The sequence below is a fragment of the Aphidius gifuensis genome, linkage group LG5 (genome assembly GCF_014905175.1).
Source record: "Aphidius gifuensis isolate YNYX2018 linkage group LG5, ASM1490517v1, whole genome shotgun sequence".
Taxonomy (NCBI): Eukaryota; Metazoa; Arthropoda; class Insecta; order Hymenoptera; family Braconidae; genus Aphidius; species Aphidius gifuensis.
Window position 1 is genome coordinate 8577254 of NC_057792.1, and position 19541 is coordinate 8596794.

At 29.6% G+C, this 19541-nt stretch overlaps 1 protein-coding gene across 2 annotated transcripts in view; it reads left to right on the plus strand.

Annotated features, from left to right (window-relative positions):
• LOC122857490 (rab3 GTPase-activating protein catalytic subunit) overlaps nucleotides 1–17201 on the plus strand; it is a 32883-nt gene extending 15682 nt beyond the window's left edge. Inside the window, exons 4-9 of one of the 2 annotated variants that reach the window (XM_044159678.1) lie at nucleotides 8531–8673; nucleotides 12537–12871; nucleotides 14748–14847; nucleotides 15007–15326; nucleotides 15404–15607; nucleotides 15695–17201. In XM_044159678.1, the coding sequence (XP_044015613.1) occupies nucleotides 8531–8673; nucleotides 12537–12871; nucleotides 14748–14847; nucleotides 15007–15326; nucleotides 15404–15607; nucleotides 15695–15907 (1315 nt within the window). In that variant the 3' untranslated portion in view covers nucleotides 15908–17201. The remainder of the gene's footprint in view (nucleotides 1–8530; nucleotides 8674–12536; nucleotides 12872–14747; nucleotides 14848–15006; nucleotides 15327–15403; nucleotides 15608–15694) is intronic. The other variant, XM_044159679.1, reaches the window with a different exon arrangement.
• Nucleotides 17202–19541: the final 2340 nt, after the last annotated feature.

Sequence of the window (19541 nt, forward strand, 5' to 3'; positions counted from 1 at the left end):
GTGCTATCAAGTACTCAAACTATTGTTTTTCCACCAAAAGTCTAGTATGCCGCGAGACAAGACGAGACGAGAATGTGCCTTCTCTGGTCTCGTCTCGATTTTTTCTCGTAAAAACCCACATTTTCTCGTCTCGTCTCGTCTCGAGTTTCTCGTCTTTTTCACATTTGACAGTTGACTAAGATGGCTGGTCTCATCTAAGGTCTGGTCTAAGCCAGTTAGCTAAAATGGACGGTCTCATCTAAGCCAGTTGGCTAAGATGGCTGGTCTCATGTAAGCCAGTTGGCTAAGATAGCTGGTCTCATCTAAGCCAGTTGACTAAGATGGACGGTCTCATCTAAGCCAGTTGACTAAGATGGACGGTCTAATCTAAGCCAGTTAGCTAAAATGGACGGTCTCATGTAAGCCAGTTGACTAAGATGGACGGTCTAATCTAAGCCAGTTAGCTAAAATGGACGGTCTCATGTAAGCCAGTTGGCTAAGATGGCTGGTCTCATGTAAGCCGGATGGCTAAGATGGCTGGACTCATCTGAGCCAGTTGACTAAGATGGACGATCTCATCTAAGCCAGTTGACTAAGATGGACGGTCTAATCTAAGCCAGTTAGCTAAAATGGACGATCTCATCTAAGTTGACTTAGATGGCTGGTCTCATCTAAGCCAGTTGACTAAGATGGCTGGTCTCATCTAAGCCAGTTGACTAAGATGGCTGGTCTCATCTAAGTCAGATGGCTAAGATGGCTGGTCTCATTTAAGCCAGTTGGCTAAGGATGTCTGGTCTTATCTGAGCCAGTTGACTAAGATGGCTGGTCTCATCTAAGTCAGATGGCTAAGATGGCTGGTCTCATCTAAGCCAGTTGGCTAAGGATGTCTGGTTTTATCTGAGCCAGTTGACTAAGATGGCTGGTCTCATCTAAGCCAGTTGGCTAAAATAGACGGTCTCATGTAAGCCAGTTGGTTAAGATGTCTGGTCTCATCTGAGCCAGTTGACTAAGATGGCTGGTCTCATCTAAGCCAGTTGGCGAAGATGTCTGGTCTCATCTAAGTCAGTTGGCTAAGATGGCCGGTCTTATCTAAGCCAGTTGGCTAAGATAGACGGTCTCATCTAAGCCAGTTGGCTAACATGGCTGGTCTCATGTAAGCCAGTTGGCTAAGATGGCTGGTCTCATCTAAGACAGTTGGCTAAGATGGCTGGTCTCATCTAAGCCAGTTTGCTAAAATGGACGGTCTCATCTAAGCCAGTTGGCTAAGATTGCTGGTCTCATCTAAGCCAATTGGCTAAGATGTCTGGTCTCATCTAAGCCAGTTGGCTAAGATGTCTGGTCTCATCTAAGTCAGTTGGCTAAGACGGATGGTCTCTTCTAAGTCAGTTGGCTAAAATTAATATTCCTTTGTTCAATTATCATAGTTTTTTCTCAGCTACTACCTCAGCAACTGCTTACTCGGTATTTCTAGTTCTTTAATAGATAAGATACATGTAATTTATTTTTAAAAAATAAAAATCTCCAAGGAAAAGGATAAGATGTAGCTAAGAAAAAGATGTAGCCAAAAAAATTATGTGGTAAGCAACATTAATTTTTTAGCTCCATCTTTTCCTTATCTACTGCTTTTCCATGGTGTTTTAATTTATCAATAATGTGTATGAACATGCGCATTGAAGCGAAAAAAAATAAACACTCAAAAGAAAGCATGTCGTGAGTTTGCACCCTACAAAAATTTTCAGGTTGTTATACATTTTTTATGATTACACTTAAAATTCAAAGATTTCAAAAAGATTACACGAGATTATTGAAGATTACGCAAGATTACTCACGACCACACAATATTGATATTTAAGAGAGTGGGAAGTCATTCCAAAATTTAGTGTACACCAGATTACAGATTACCTGTAATCATGCAATATTCTTAATGATTACACAAGATTAATTTTTTTTTTGGTAATCACAAAGATTCCGTGTAATCTTTTATGACACTTAAAATTCAAAGAAGAAAAAAAAAAAATAATGAAAAACGAATAAAGAAAAAAAAAATTAGTATACTATACACGTGCATGAATACTCGCGCATGTGCGATCTGAAAACAGAGATGGGAAGATTACTGAGATTTTCTGTAATCATATCAAGATTACAAGAAATTTTCGCAGATTACAGATATACGACGTAAGATTACTGGTGATTACATAAAATTTTTAAAGATTATTGATGATTATAAAAGATTGCAAGTGACTTCCCCCTCGAAAATAAGTTTCATACTTTAATGAAAATATAGCTTGTAACAATCACTGAATTGTAATAAAATACGTTACACATTTGGCGGTTAAAATTTATCTAACCACATCTAACACTCATAATTGAATATTGAAAAAGATGGAAATATCCTAGATTTTTGTAATGCGCAGAATAACTGACGCGCGGTGATCCGATCATTTTTACTATGGCCCGCTGGAACTTTCACTGTCCACACTTGCATATAGACTTTTAAGGTACATTCATAGCTACGTCCAAACAATCAGAATTTCTTAAAATTTATACAGTAGATAGTTGAAATATTAATGCATCGTTTTGTAAAATCCGTTTTTTTTTATATAAACCTTTTTTTTTTTTAATAATTTTTAAAAGTTGACTACTTTTAGAGGGGTTATACATGGGCTCTTATGGGAGGCTATGTTTAAAATTTCTTTGAACATAACTAAATTACATTTCTATCAATCACTTTTTTTTCAAAAACTAATCAATAATAGTAAAAATAATAAGGAATTTTTTAATGTTTGGTTCACATGGAGTTTTAATGCTGCTTTTTGAGTAATAATTAAAATTATCTGTCAAAAACACGGATTTTACTGATTTTTCAATGAGGAGCCATGATAACTAGGCAATATTGAAATAGCGGGAAAATTTAAACTTGCACAAAAGAAACTCAATTACAAAATAATGGAGCATCATAAATGCAAGTGTTAATAAAAATATTATTAAAAATGTTTTTATTAACGATATAAAATTAAGGTTGATAATGAATATTGATATTAATTAGATATAAATAGAAAACTTAATATCAGTGCAAATCAGTGATGCATACTAACAAAAAAAAATTTTTGTGTGCAATATTGAAATGAATAAATATCAGAAGATAATTTTTTTTATTAATATATAATTGGATTTTATTGAAATATATTGCATAAAATTGATAAATAATGAAAAAAATAAATGGTTTGCGCAAAAAAAATAATCACAAAAAGTTCAAACTTTTGGTTTTTTGGGGTTGGTATGACAAAATCTACAATGTAAAAAGCATAGGATTTTATTTAGGACACGCCCCCAAAATCTAGCTTTGAATGTACCTTAAAGACTACAGTCGGTAACAACGAGCATCGCGAAAGGTAGAAGATAAAGAATTACTATGGTACATTGTAATTTTTAAATGAAGAAATTTCAATTTTTTCAACATAACCACTGTAAAAACTATATTATTTGTACCAAATTTAAAGTATACCTAAGCAAAAATTGAAGACTCATGAAAATTGCTATGCCCAGGAAGTATTCGCCCAGCCGTTACGATTGTAACAGGCTTGGTACAGGCTTGGTACAAGCTTGATTACCAACCCTTGTGTCCCAAGTTTGTGTCGAGCCTGTCACGATGGTCTGACCCTAGGCTTTCACAAGGCTTTGAAAATCAGTCTTGGTACAGGCTTGGTACAAGCTTGATTACCAACTCTGTGTCCCAAGTTTGTGTCGAGCCTGTCACGATGGTCTGACCCTAGGCTTTCACAAGGCTTTGAAAATCAGTCTTTAACAAAGCTTGTGTCAAGATTGGATTTTAAGTTTGACACAAGCTTGGTATACCAAGCGTAAATATGACATATATTTATTTCGATTCATCAGGCATTATAATTGTGTCAAGCCTGTACTTTTTTGTTTTCCCCGGCCTCACACGAGCCTTGTGTCAAGCTCGTTTTATCAAGCCTGACACAAGACTTGACTTGTGCATATATTAAATTAAAAAAAAAAAAATTATAATATTTAGATCTATAGAATGTAAATAGAAATTTTAAATAGCAATTATTATAAGTTTTGACTATCGTGCCAGTCTGTTACAAGGACTGTGTATTAAGCCTCGAATAAATTAATTCATATCAAAAAATTTTTGTGAGTCTTTTATGAATACCCCGGTGGTTGACGTGATAGAACATCAGAATTCCACGTGAGAGACCTAGGATTGGGAATGTGAAAAAATTTTGTGACCGTCACAACTCACATGACCGTTTTGTGACGCAGTCACAGACGGTCTGTGACGCGGGCAAAATCGTGACCATTTTTATGACCAAACTTTTGTGACCAAATTTATGACGATTTATCGACTGACCGTCAGTTTTACATCTAGAATGCCATCTAACAATTTTTTTTTTATCAAAAAATAATAATAAAAAATTATTTAATCAACTAATTTTTTAAATTGAGATTTAATTGTTAAATTTAATATTTTGTGTTGAATGTTCAACATTTATTATTGTTTTTCTTTGTTCATATCAAATATAAATTTATTTAATTACACAATAAATGAAATATCAATTGAATAAGTTTATAATTGATATAATTAAAAAAAAAATGTTGAACATTTAACATAAAATATTATATTTAACAACTAAATTATTAAATAACATTTAAGAATTAAGTATTAATTTTATGAACTTACATTTAATATGAAAAAAATTAAAACAATATTAAATGTTAAACATTTAACAAAAAATATATATTGATAAATTAAATTTTTGACTTGATTTGATAGAAAAAAAATAATTTCAATTTTATGTGTTTTTTTTTTTTTAATAATATGCATTTCTCTAAGAAATTTTCTTAAGACTGTGTCAAGCTTGGATTCACAAGCCCGAGACACAAGTTTGTGCCAAGCTTGGATTCGAAGCTTGACACAAGCAAATACATGGTTTTCATTCCAGGCTCTTACCAAGCTTGACACAAGCTTCAAAGTCTCAAATCCAAGCTTGGCACAAGCTTGTCCCAATCGTCGATTCCTACCTGGGTGGTACATTGTAGTTTTTAAAAAGAAACATGATATTTTATTCAACAGAAATATAGTAAATATTTCATCATGTACTGTAGTTTTTAGTTTTCACAATCAATTCTTCAAAAATTGCTATGACCCATTGTAATTTTTTAATAATAACATTGTTTTTTTTCCTAATAGTAATTGAAACTCAAGAACTTAAATTATCATATATTTCCACTCGACGCAATATATTATCAATTGGAATCTGGGTTAGTGAGTAGAGTATCAAAAGTAAATGGTACTTTACAAAAACTGTATTCAATTATTGGTAGTTCTTGGATTTCCATTTCTTCATGGTCCACCATCTGAGTATGTAATGATGATTTAATTGGCACATGAACATTAGATTCTATGGGTACATCAACATCAATAATTATAGTTCAAATCGTCACATTAATTATTAAATAATTATACTTTGGCTTGTCACATTATCATGTGCAAAAACTCCATGAAAAAATGTAAACAAAAATAATACGTGACCATAAAACCGTCGGAACACGAGTGCTATCATTGGCAAAAAAAAAAGTACTGACCTGCTCCATTACGTGAGCTTCAGTAAAATCAGACAGTTTACCCTCCTTGTAGACCTCCATGAAAACATAGTACATTTTATACTTTATTCAGTATAAATACTATCTAGCTTGAGTGAAAAGTACCATGTTCCTAAGTAAAGACAGTTATCTTTTTTTTTTAGTATAAAGTACTGTGTTACATTGTAAATGTTACTATGTTCATTTGTAAAAAGTATGGTTCTCTTTCTCAGCAATAATGCAAAAAAAAAAAAAAAAAAAACGATATTTATTTTATTTCAATTTATTTTTTTTTAAGTTTTCGGCTGCCAATGAAGTGTTAAAAATTAAATAAAAAGAACTTTATACAAGTCGATTTTGACATGGCTTGTAGCAACATTTAAAAAAAAATAATCAATTTATTGTTATTATTTTAATTAGTTATATTTATAATATTTCTTTATTTGACAATTTGTACAACCGAAAAATTACTGATCTGGCGAGGTCTTGAACCCGGGCCTTTCACTTGGAATTTCAAGATTCTACCATATCAATCATCGAAGTATAGTTAGACTGTTAGTTAATTTTTTTTTATATAAATAAATTTTATTGAGCTGCCCGAAATATTAAAGATTTAACTAATTAAAGTGATAATAACAAAATGATTATTTTTTTTTAATGTTGCTACAAGACGTGTCGAAATCGACTTTTATAAAATTCCTTTTATCTAATTTTTAACAGTTAAGGGAGTTTGAACAACACTCGATTATCTTTAACTTTTTTTGAAATTTTCAGAGTAGGTTTATGAAATAGTTATCTATCTTATGCCAAAATTTTAGAAGTCTATCCCTGCTAGTAAAATAGTTATTAATATTTAAAGTCAACAACTTTTAGCGTGTACGTTTACGGGAAAGTCGAAAAATGTTAAAAAAAAAACAACATATATCAAATTTTTACCGTGTTCTTGTCTTCACACCTAAATAAAAAACTATCTGTATGAAACTTTAAAATCTTAGAATAATTATAGAAAAAAAAAAAATTCAAGTTCTTAGCTAGAAAGTTGAACAATCATTGTTTTAAAAAAAAAAAAAAGTCAGAGAGTGAAGGAGTGGAGGTAACAAAATACGTTTGTGTGCATATAGATACACACAACCGCCCACACGGAAATAAAATATATAATTTATATATAAAATTATATATTAAATTATATATCGTATAAATTATATATATATTTATATCAAAATTATATATAATAATTATATATAACAATTATATATACACGGAGAGAAATCCGCACCAAATATTACTGTAGTGGTATCGTAAAAATCATTAAAGCGACTAATTCCTACTTATTATAATGATTATTATTATATTTCATCTAAATTTTTTACTGTAGTCTACCGGAATTTTTGGAAGTCTCGAGTTAATGGTATACTTTATGCCAGAAATTACTGTAGTGAACAGCAGGTTTTCCCGCCAGATGACACGAATATTTATTGGAAATCAAGTGTGTTCCTAACCTCTTCTAAAAAAGTTTATTGTTTTTATTTTATTCATGAATTTAAATTAAAATACGGTGAAACACATGAAAATTATAAAATGGTTTATTTTTTTAAAATTAATAAACACATTACATTTTTATTCTGATGTTTAAATAATAAGGTTTTATTTAATTTTTTGTGACGTTTTTTTGTTTTGTTTTGATTAAAATTACTGTAGTGTAGTAGGAAATTCTAGTCGATCCTGGTGGCCTCCCCACGCAACTTCTCAATTTCCAGTAGACTACAGTAAAATTTGTTTGATACTCTACAGCATTATTTGCTGCGAATTTCTCTCCGTGTACTATTGGGCGAAAACGTGTATATAATTTATATAAAATTTATATATAACGATTATATATAATAGTTTATATAAAATTATATATATTTTTTATATAAAATTATATATAAATTTTATCACAGTTCCCCCCCCCCTCCTCCCCTCCCATGAATTGTTTTTATTTAAAAATTTTCTTAAATTTTAATTTAAAAAAACCAAAAAACAAATCTTCCATCAGGATTCGAACTCGGGCCGTTCTGATTGGAAGGCAAGTACTTTACCTCGAAGCCACAAATCTTATGATAGATATTTGTAAAAATATAGATAAGAATATGACTTTTCTCAATTTTTTTACTTTGCTGTTTTAATCATAATTCTATTACTGACTTTTATTCAAATATATAAAATATTAATTTTAACATCTCTTTGTTCATATTTTTATGAAAAAAAAGATAAAATCGGTATTAAAACCACAAAGTAAAAAAATTGAGAAAAGTCATATTCTTATTTATATTTTTGCAAAGATTTTCCATAAGATTTGTGGTTTCGAGGTAAAGTACTTGCTTCCCAACCAGAAAGGCCCGGGTTCGAGTCCTGATAGAAGATTTGTTTTTGGTTTTTTTAAATTAAAATTTAAGAAAATTTTTAAATAAAAACAATTCATGGGAGGGGAGGAGAAGGGGGGAATGTGATAAAATTTATATATAATTTTATATAAAAAATATATATAATTTTATATAAACTATTATATATAATCGTTATATATAAATTTTATATAAATTATATACACGTTTTCGCCCAATAGTATAATGTATATATAATTGTTATATATAATTATTATATAGAATTTTATATATAAATTATATATTTTATTTCCGTGTGTCTAATGAAGTCAAATGGTGTCTCAGCGAGTGAGAGGCGGTAGTAAGCGATTTGAAGTGAAAAACAGGACCGTCTACGCAGAAAAAAGTGAAGGGTGCCGCATAAAATTTTAAAAATTTTTACTATAGCATTGAGGGGCCCACTAGGTCACATTTCTTGTTTGTACTTTTTTCGTTCGAACTCCCTTAAAAACATTTAATTTAAGAACAGTTTGATTTTAACAGAAGACGTATTTTATTTGACTCAACTTTTTTTTTTTTTCTAGGATGGCAGCTGGTTTCCCAGATTCAGTACGGACTTGTTTGCTGCATCAAAAACTACAGATGATAAATTGTTGCATCGAACGAAAAAAAAATCGGGAAGCAAACGCTTATAAGCAACAAAATGCAAATGATGACTTGGACTCAGGTTGGAATTTATTAATTAAATATTATAATTTTGAATCATGTTAGATGAATGAATAGTTTTCAAAACATTGGATTTTTTTGCATAGTATATTGAATGATCACAATTTAAGAAGAGGTAGCCCAAATAGTAATCATACCAACGCCCATTGCTTTCCGGGCAAAGTGTCTTAAGGAAGTTGTGTACCAGTCCTATGTTATTTTAAAATATAATAAGAATGTTCTTTGCAAATACAGTTCGATTTTTCAATTTATATTCGTGTTGATCGGTTGAACTTTTTATAATTTGTTATTAAAAACATTATTTTACATTAGCTCTTATGGATATATAAGTGACAAAACGATCGCAGATAGTGACGCATGAAGTATATACATTTTTAAGAATGTTGAATAAGAGCTTTAGAACAAATAAGAAGTAACTCCGTCGGGATTCGAACCCACGATTTTTTGCATGTCAGGCGAAGTCCGTAACCACTTCACTACTAGAGTATTTTTTTAAATACTGTTCATATCATTGGCGTAGTCATTGTATTAAATTTTTTGAAATACAACTTTCGTAGTTACTGAATGTAGTCATTCGTAGTTTTATGTAAATAGTCCGGTATCGTAGTTTGTAGGAATATGTAGTCATTCGTAGTTGTACCGAAGAATATTATGAGGTCACGCCATTAAAAAAAAAATAGAACAGATTTTTTAGATGATAAATATTGTAATTAAAAGAAAAAAAACAAATATTTTATTGATAAATACTAAATATTAAACCCTAGCGAGAATGGCGACACCGATCCGACACCAATCTGACAGTCGGTTTGTGCACTGATCTCATACAAAAACGACACAAAACCGACACACGACTATAAGAATTTCTAAGTCACAAAAATAAATAGTAAAAAGCATTTAAAAAATAAAATATTATGTCTAAAAATTTCTAAATAATATTCTTATAATTTAAGACACATTAGAATTTTTTTTAAATAATTTTTTTATTGAAAAAACTCAATTCTGTTTATGTATTAAAAGTGAGGTTACCTGTCAGAATCATCTGTACACGACTGTGAGATTTTACAATTCTCACACAATTCCGACACAATTCCGATACACGACTGTGAGAATTGTAAATCCGACACAAATCCGACAGATGTACGACAGTATATTTTTATTTTGTAATTAATATAAAAAAAGAGCATTTTATGAATAAAAATTTTTGTTCAATATTAAAGTTATAATATTTTAATAATTTTAGGCATATTAGATTTTTTTTTTTCGAATAAATTTTGATAAAAAAAATAATTGGAATCGTCTGTGAGAATTTGCAATTCTCACACAATTCCGACATAATTCCGACACACGACTGTGAGAATTGTAAATCCGACACAATTCCGACACAATTCCGACAGACGTACGCGAAAGTATATTTTTATATTTTGTATTTAATATGAAAAAAAGCATTTTATTAATAAAAATTTTTGTTTAATATTAAAGTTATAATATTTTAATAATTTTAGGCATATTAGTTTTTTTTTCTTTGAATAAATTTTGACAAAAAAAATAATGGGAAACATGGGAAACCAAATACATGGTTTCATTACAAATTACATTCGAGTTACAAAAATACCAAATACGTGGGAAACTGATTAAATGTATTAGTTTTGAAAAAAAAGTATTTAAAAAAAAACCTTTCTTAATCTCATAAAAAAACCAAAAAATGATAATTTTCTAATAAAATAATTTTAAAAAAAATCTAATATGCGTATAATTATTAAAAGATCATAATTTTATTATTGAACAAAAATTTTTGCAAATCGCAAATTCTCACAGACGATTCCAATTATTTTTTTTATCAAAATTTATTCGAAAAAAAAAAATCTAATATGCCTAAAATTATTAAAATATTATAACTTCAATATTGAACAAAAATTTTTATTCATAAAATGCTCTTTTTTTATATTAAATACAAAATAAAAATATACTGTCGTACGTCTGTCGGATTTGTGTCGGATTTACAATTCTCACAGTCGTGTGTCGGAATTGTGTGAGAATTGTAAAATCTCACAGTCGTGTACACATGATTCTGACAGCTAACCTCACTTTTAATACATAAACAGAATTGAGTTTTTTCAATAAAAAAATTATTTTAAAAAAATTCTAATATGTCTTAAATTATAAAAATATTATTTAGAAATTTTTAGACATAATATTTAATTTTTTAAATGCTTCTTACTATTTATCCTTGTGACTTAGAAATTCTTATAGTCGTGTGTCGGTTTTGTGTCGTTTTTGTATGAGATCAGTGCACAATCCGACTATCGGCATTTTCGCTAGGGAATTTAATCCCAGCAATATTATATGTTATTAAAAATTTATTAAATATAACAATGAAGACCATTAATTACTTTACAAAGGATTTAATTTTATTATTATGACCCCTCATAAATAATCATAATATATTACTATTAACTCTGGTGAAAATAATATGGCATAATCTGATATCTTCTGACATTTTATGTTTTCCAGAATTTGTCGGAAAATGCCGGAATTTCAAGGTTATTTGGACTTCCGACAAATTTCGACAAGAATTTTTTTTGGCGGATTATATCATATTATTAGTATACTAATAATCATTTAATAATAATATTAAAAAAAGACCTGGTAACATTTGTTGGGGCATGTGACCAGCGTTACCCGTTGAAAACTAAAAATTTTCAATACTCCGGCTAGGGCCATTGTTATTTTTATTGCTTAGACATATTTTAACCGTTAATTAACGAAAACATTATTCATATTTAAAAGAAAGGCAATAGAGTTTTTCAAAGCTTTTTTTGGAGCCTTATAAACATTTTATTTCAACTCTATGATGACATTTTTTGGTCCGTTTTTTTTATTTTTTTTTCGGCGAGCCATAATTTTTGTTATAATCAAGTTCGTATTAGGCTCAAATTATGCGCCTCAAAAAAATCTAGTGACGGCATTAGGGATTTTTTTCTCTCTCAATAACGGTTTTCGAAAAAAAAAATTCAATATCAGAATTTTTTTTTCAATTTTATAGTTTTTTTTTTTTTTTCTCAAAAACTATTATAAATGGAAAGGAATTTCGCAAAGCGGGCGATAGAGTTTTTTGAGACACACAAATTGAGCCTAATACGAAGTCTCTTTTATGATTTTGCGTCGAGTTATTTATTGTGCCGTTTTTATAACTTGTAAAATTTTCACATAAAAACGTATGTACTATTTTTAGTTACATAAATAATAATTTAAGAATAATGAAATATAAAACAGAAAAGATTTACGAACAAAAAACCTTCGGTGATAAATACTCTCTGATGGATAGTTTAGACACCACAAATTTTTAAGTAAGAAAAAAAATTTTTTCAAAATTTACATTTTAGTTTTTTGATTAAAAATTGCTCTATTATTCATAGAGCAAAAAACCTATTACGCGGGCGATAGAGTTTTTTAATGCGCTTCTTTCGAGCCTAGTACGAAGTCTCTCGGTTACTTAGTTCGTAAGTTATGAGCGTTTTTTTTTTTTCGCCGATGAATTCAAGACTGCGGCTGAGCCTATGGCTCCTAGCCTCCGTAAAAACTTAAAAAATGTAATCATTGACTCGTGAAAAATGTAGTAAATATCTAATAAATATGTACTGAAGTGTAGTCAGTGTAGTAGTGTAGTCATCACATTTTGTTGGTGTAGTCATTGTCGTTATGTATAAGATAAGTCAGATGAAGTACTTGTGTTTTTTGACTACATTTCGTAGTCATGATATCACTAAATTTGGTGATGAATAACGCCTCAGTTAATATATTGATATAATCGAACGCGGTAACACTACGTTTTTGTAAAACAAAAAACATCACGTATATAAATAGTTTGCTTTGCAGAATCAGAAGAAGAATTTTTTGAGTGCACCGAAGAAGAAGCTGTGAAACAAGAAGAATTACAAATTAAAAAAACCCAACAAAAATCTAAACAGTTAATATGGAATAGACCCAAAGGACGGCTTGCTAAGCATCCTTCTCTTCGTCTTCTCAATAATAGTGATGCTCTTTATCTACCGGTTACTCAGGATCCAGTTCCAAAAACTGAAGACCAACTAGAAGAAGATGCTGAAGTAATGATGCAGCTCGGAACGGATAAGCATGCTTCAGAAATGCGTGCGAAGTTGATGAGTGCCTCTCTGTTATCTGACATGGAGTCTTTCAAGGTATAGATAGCATTTTCAGTTTATCACATTTATATCTCATATATTGTAGATCTACACTAAGATCTTTTATCTTATCTAGAAGAAAACTCCTTGGCAATACGTTGTTTGAAAGAAGAAATAAATGGTTTATCAGAAACAATAATTGATTTGTAAAAAGAAAAAAAAAGATTATTGAATTAAACAGTATTCTGTTTGTTTTATCAAGAATGGTGTCAAGTATGAGAAAAAAAATATATTATTAAAAAAAAAAATGAAAGCTTAAAAGCACTACCGAGCCTATTATTCACCGCACAGAGGTAACCTCTGCCTTTGCTAATCCTAGGATCGCTAATTTAAAATATACAAAATAATGATATTGAAGTTTTATTTAGACCCATCTCATGAATCGATATCAAGCTTTTCTTAAAAAAAAATTTCATACTTGACCCCACTTGATGTAAAATTATATCTTTAATACTGAAATTCTATTTGGGAAAAACCAGGTGAGGTCAAGTATAAAATTTTTTCAACGATTCAGAGTTTATTACATGCGTCAAAAATATATTTCCTTCTCGACTTTCTGGTATCATATCTTAATTAATATATTCACAACTAGTGACGATTTCGAATACTTGACACTTTTTTTAGGGAATTTTAATTTCCTATTGTTTTCGCTTTTCTTCTGGACCCCCCTTCCCCCCCAACCATGGTAGACACCCCCCCTAAAAAATTTTCTAAGTCCTTTAATCTCAACCATGGTAGACACCCCCCCAAAAAATTTTCTAAGTCCCTTAATCTTAACCAATACGATATATATGGAAAATATAAAGAAAAATATAGAAAAGTCACTGAATATAAAGAAAAAAAATGATAAATATGGGAAAATATTAGTAAATATGTAGAAAAATATAGGAAAGTGACTGAATATAAAGAAAAAAACGATAAATAAGGGAACATATCAATTATCCCCCCCCCCCCTGAAAATTTTCTAAGTCCCTTAATCATTCTGAACACGATGAATATGGAAAATGAAGAAAAATATAGGAAAATAAAGAATATATAAACGAATAAACAAAAATATAGAAAAATCACTGAATATAAAGAAAAATACGATAATTATAGGAAAATATTAGGAAAATATCAGTAAACAAAAAAGAAAAGTATAGCAAAATATCATGGAAAAATCATATTTTTCAACAAGATTTTTCAACAAAAAGATTTAAAAAAAAATTATTAACATGATAAATTATTAAATATTCAATTTAAATAAAATATATACGATCACTGGAGGATTAGTGAGAAAAATTAATGAACAATACCCATCAATAAATAATAAAGAAATAATGATACCAGTAGAAGCTAATATAAAATTCGATGACGATGAGAAAAATGAAAATATACCAAACATTAATTTCGATTTGTCGTCATTAACTCGTATTATTGTTCTACTGAAAGAAAAAATCATAATAATAAAAAAAAATTTGTTTTTTAATATTTAAATGTTCAAATTTTTGAACAATTAATCCTTTCTATAACAAAAATTTTATCGTTTAAAATGAACAGTTGATTTTCTTGTTATTAACCATCGATCATTTGTAACAAAAAGCTATATTGGCATAATTTCAGAAGGTTATTTCTTGAAAGAAACCCTTCTGTTGTTTAAAACAAGAAGCTAGTTAATTATAACAATCATAATAAAATTTGTGTCAAGGAGCAGTGTAGTTTACTTTTAGAAGTTTTTTTTTTTTTTTACAAACCGATTATTGTTCCTAATAAACCATTTATTTCTTCTTTCAAGCAACATATTGCCAAGGATTTTTTTTTTTTAACAGCAAGAATACTTTGTACCGATAAATTTAATTAATATCATTAATTTTCATTTCTGAATAAAATTCAGGCTGCGAATCCAGGGTCTGAACTAGAGGACTTTATTCGTTGGTATTCACCTCGTGACTGGATTGAGACTGATGCTACTGATAAATCGGGTCAAAAAACTGGTAAAAAAAAATTATTAAATTTATTTATTATCAATGTAGTTTTTTTGAATTTTTTTATAAGTCAGTTTACTTAAAAACAAATATGAAATTTATTGATAAAATTTATAAAACAGCTTTTCGTAAAAGAAAAGAATATACAATATTTTGATACTCTTTCAGGCAATCTATCGCCTCGAATGAAAATTCCAAATAATCCATGGGCAACAACGTGGAAATCAGCTCAACCAGTGCCAGCTCATCAACAAAGACGTCTATTTGATGATACTAGAGAGGCTGAAAAAGCAGTACATTACCTAGCTTCAAAAAACCTCGGCCAGATCAGTCGACTTCTTTTGCCAGTATTAACTCATGCTGCACTTTACACACTAAGTGAACAAAAACAAGATGCTCTTCCAGCTCTTTCCGATGTTATTCAAAGCATTCTTAATAAATTACAGTATGCAACTAAATCGATTCACCAGACATTGAAATTATACGAGGTAAAACACATTAAATAGCTTCGACAAAAATTGAAAACACAATGCAGATAATAATTTATGAATTTATTTGTTCTCAGGAAATATCAAAAGACATTGAAAGTGTCGAAGCACTCGTGGCACAAATAAATTCACTTTATCACAAACTTTGTAGTGATAATAATTCAAATGAATTAACTTCTTTTATTATACAATTAATGCGGGGCAAAGAGGTTATAGTTCCTTCTGGCTCAAGAGGAACTGTAGGAAAAAGAATCATTGCAATGTTTCGAGATGCTCAAAAAGTAAACATTAATCCAGCCTTTTTTCAATTTTTTTACTAAACAGACAGAACTTCAGTAACTTTCTCATTTATATATCTTTATTTGTAGGCAAACTTGATGATGAATTTAACAAGTTCAACTAATGAAAACATGTCTCAAGAAAAAAATAAAAAAATGCTACCAGAGCCCACATGCAAAGAATTTATATTGCGAGCAGTATCACCAACAATCCCACCTCAAACTCACCGGTTATATGCGTGTCTTAAAAAAGATTGCTTTCGCCTTGCAGGACTGTTCTCTGAAGATACAACATTTTTGTGAATACATTTCAATTCATGTATAAGTAATATAATATTATTGAGTAATATTATTGAGTAATTATACATAACATATTAAGTACATATATAAGTATGACATCTTTTAAGAAACGTTAATTTTTTTGATTGTTTATATAGGGAAAAGAATTATATTAAGGGATTAATTAAAAAATAAAAATGTTGTTAATAATATATTGGTTTAAAAATTCAGTTATGAATATCGATATTAAAAGTTAACAAGTTGAATGTTCGTTTAGTCTGATTTTTACTCAGAGAAAGTAATTTGAATAAACGTCAAGAGATTCTAGAAAGAAAATTAGTGGTGATTTGTTCAATTCCCATTGAAGAGAAAAAATAGCATCAACAAGTTCTGCTCTTTCGTAATTCGGTTTATCTCCGGTTTAATAATTGTTTTTAAACCGTAATCGAACGGTTGGAAATTGCGCAAACACAACTGGAAAATAATTGTAATCAAGCCGATTATTCACAGTAACAGAAACATGCATATGAAAATTATATATTTGTCAGAATCTATAAATTTAAAAAAGAGAAAACACTAAGTTTCATTATCCGAAGGACAAGTACAGTAACACAATTATGAAACTTACAATTTATTTTTCGAAAAATCTTACAAATAACACTTTTCTAACAAGTACTTAAATGAGTTGCTCGAAAACGAAATTTTGTTTTGATACAGCCATTGCCGGGATCAATGCTTTATCAGAACTTACTAAAACATGCAGATATACTGCTATCGATGATAGTTGATTATTTGTATGATGTACGAAGCTATATAAAATGTAAAAAAAGTGATTTTTATTTAAAAGAACCTCTTGAAGAAGCGTGATAAAAAAATATATATAAAAAAGTGTAAAACTAACAAAAAAAATAAAGTTTCGTACTCTGTACACTATATAGTTATATATATTCATTAATTGTTTTATTCTAAATTTTGTTTTAAATATTCATTCCCGAGTAAATTAAGATAGACGAATGTTAAATTTTCTATAGTATAGTTCTTAGGAAATAAATCTTTATTACATGTTGCTCGTGATGGTATCCAAATATCAGCAATGTCATCGTCATATAAATTATTGATAAGTTGATTTTTCAATGTGAAATTTATTTTATCAATTTACATATGGTTACAAGTTTTTTTTTCTTGGTTTATCGATTCTTGTTCAATTTTTATTGTTGATGATTATTTTTATGAATATTAAATTGAATAATAAATTTTGCTATTTCTAAAAAAGTTCTTTAATTGTAAAAAATAAATCGATTTAAAACAAAAAACAACATTTGTTGTATTTATTTTATGATCCTATTATAAAAAGAAGAAAAGTACCCGGGTCGAAATTTAAGTCAGGTTTGGATCCAGGTCAGATCAGGGAAGCCAATTTCAAATCCAATCCAGATCAGACAACCTAGTCAGGGTCGGATCAGTATGTAACGTTTAATTTTAAGATTTAGATCAACATAGGGTTAGAATCGTAAGGTTAGACTAAGGATACCTGGTCAGGAACGCATCAGAAAACGGATCAGGAAATCTGAACCAAAAATGATTAGTAAAAAATATTATAAATTAATTTTAAAAAATTTTTTTTTTTATTTGTTTGTTTACTTATTTATTTGTTCATCTATTATATCAATGCAAAGTCATGGAAGAAATATTGTATGGCTAAACGACCTAAATTATTTACCTTAGACGAGGTGTGATCTCACCCTACCTTTTCGATTACTATGACGGGCCTTCATACGCTCGGCCATTCCATTAAAAAGGACATAAGGTTCTTAAAACTTCTAATTTTAACGATAAAAGTGTTGCAATGCAAATAATAAAAAAAATTATTGAATTGTTTATTTTAAACAACCAGTTAATACTTATTTGCAGTAATAATAATAATAATAATAATAATAATATGGCCTTACCGGTAAAATAAAAATAAATTTATAACATGCTAAAGTTAAGAATAAAAGGATTCATTTGACCAATTTATCCTGATAGTATTCTGGTCGAGATTGGACCAGGCAACCTTATTCGGAACCACTTTAGGTATCATGATATAGGGCAACCTTCAAATAACAAAACCTGTACATTTTCCTAGTCAGCGGCTCATCGTTCATCCGAAATAAAATCTATATAGGTACGGACAAAGTTTTGCAAAATAAGACTCAAATTTTAGAAATATGGCAATCCTGGTAAACAAAATCTGGCAGAATCTATAGCAGTTGTTCCAAAAACCGGTCTAAATCTGTAAGAATCTGACAGAATCTGTAAGTATGTGTAAGAATCTGCCAGATTCTGCCAGACTATTTTCACCGGGAAATTCTGAAAAAAAAAAAAAAAATCACGACTGAATTATTGAATTTATTATAAACATCACTGAACAGTATCAAGAAACTTTAATGTCGATGTGTTGCAGATTTTTCATACTTTTAAGTATGACTTGTAAATTTTTATAAATATCATAATCTCAGTTTCTATATATATAAAAATTGACTCTGACAATAGCACGTGCGAGAACCTTCGAATGAAAACTGATGTAAAATAATCACAAATGAGCTATTAAAGAATAAATTATAACAGACCAATAATTCGATGACAACTTGATGTCTCATAATAAATCGCAGTAATTTCAAAAAATCAATTTAAAAAAAAAAAAAACAATATTTATAAATTTACCTGGCAAAATCTGGCAGACTGTAGAAAGGCGAATATGTGGCAGATTCTGGCAGACTTTTGAAAGACAAAAATCTGACTGGCAGACTGTTGGAAAGCGAATATGTGGCTGGCAAAATCTGCCAAAACTTGGCAGAATCGGTCAGATTTTTAAGAGACGAAAATCTGACTGGCAGAATCTGACAGAATTTGCCAGATTTTGACATTTTTTATCGAATCTGCTAAAAATTATCAGAATCTGCCTGATTTTTTTCACCAGGGAAGTACTGATAGTTGCCAAAATCACTACTTTTTCACGACTTTTTACAAGTATGGAAAAAGAATAAAAAAATAAGGCTTTTCGAAATTACTTAAAAATGGTACTTACAGAATTTCAAGTTTTTCGTTACTTAAAAGTATTGAAAAATAATAATTCTTAAGAACTATTTTTCCGTGGTTCCTGTTAAAACAATTATAATTACGCTAAGAATAATAATCAAACAATTTAATATGATATAGAGTCCCTGGTGGAAATAACTTCTCCGGAATCGTTCCGGATTTTTCTAGAATTGATTCGTATTATTCCAGATTTTTCCAAAATCACTCCGTAAAATTCCACATTTCTCCGGAAAGCTCCGTAATGCTTCGGGTTCGGCTTATTGAACTTCCGGACTGCTCCGTTAAAATCCGGAATATTCCGTAAATTCGGCAAAGTAGAAAAAATTTATGAGTCCAGGGTCGCTATTCTTGGTCCCGTATTGCGGGAGTTATATGGGTCCCGCAATAAGGATTCGCCGACAAAAAATATTAGTCGCGATAGAAAAACATGAAGGCGTTTTTTGTTGCTTTCATGTAAATTCAAACCTTATTTTTGCATTTGCATACCACTATGGCAGCTTCACTACATCAAAGTAACAACAAGTGCCTTCATCTTTTTCTATCGTGACTAAAATCTCTTGTCGGAATTGACCCGCAATAA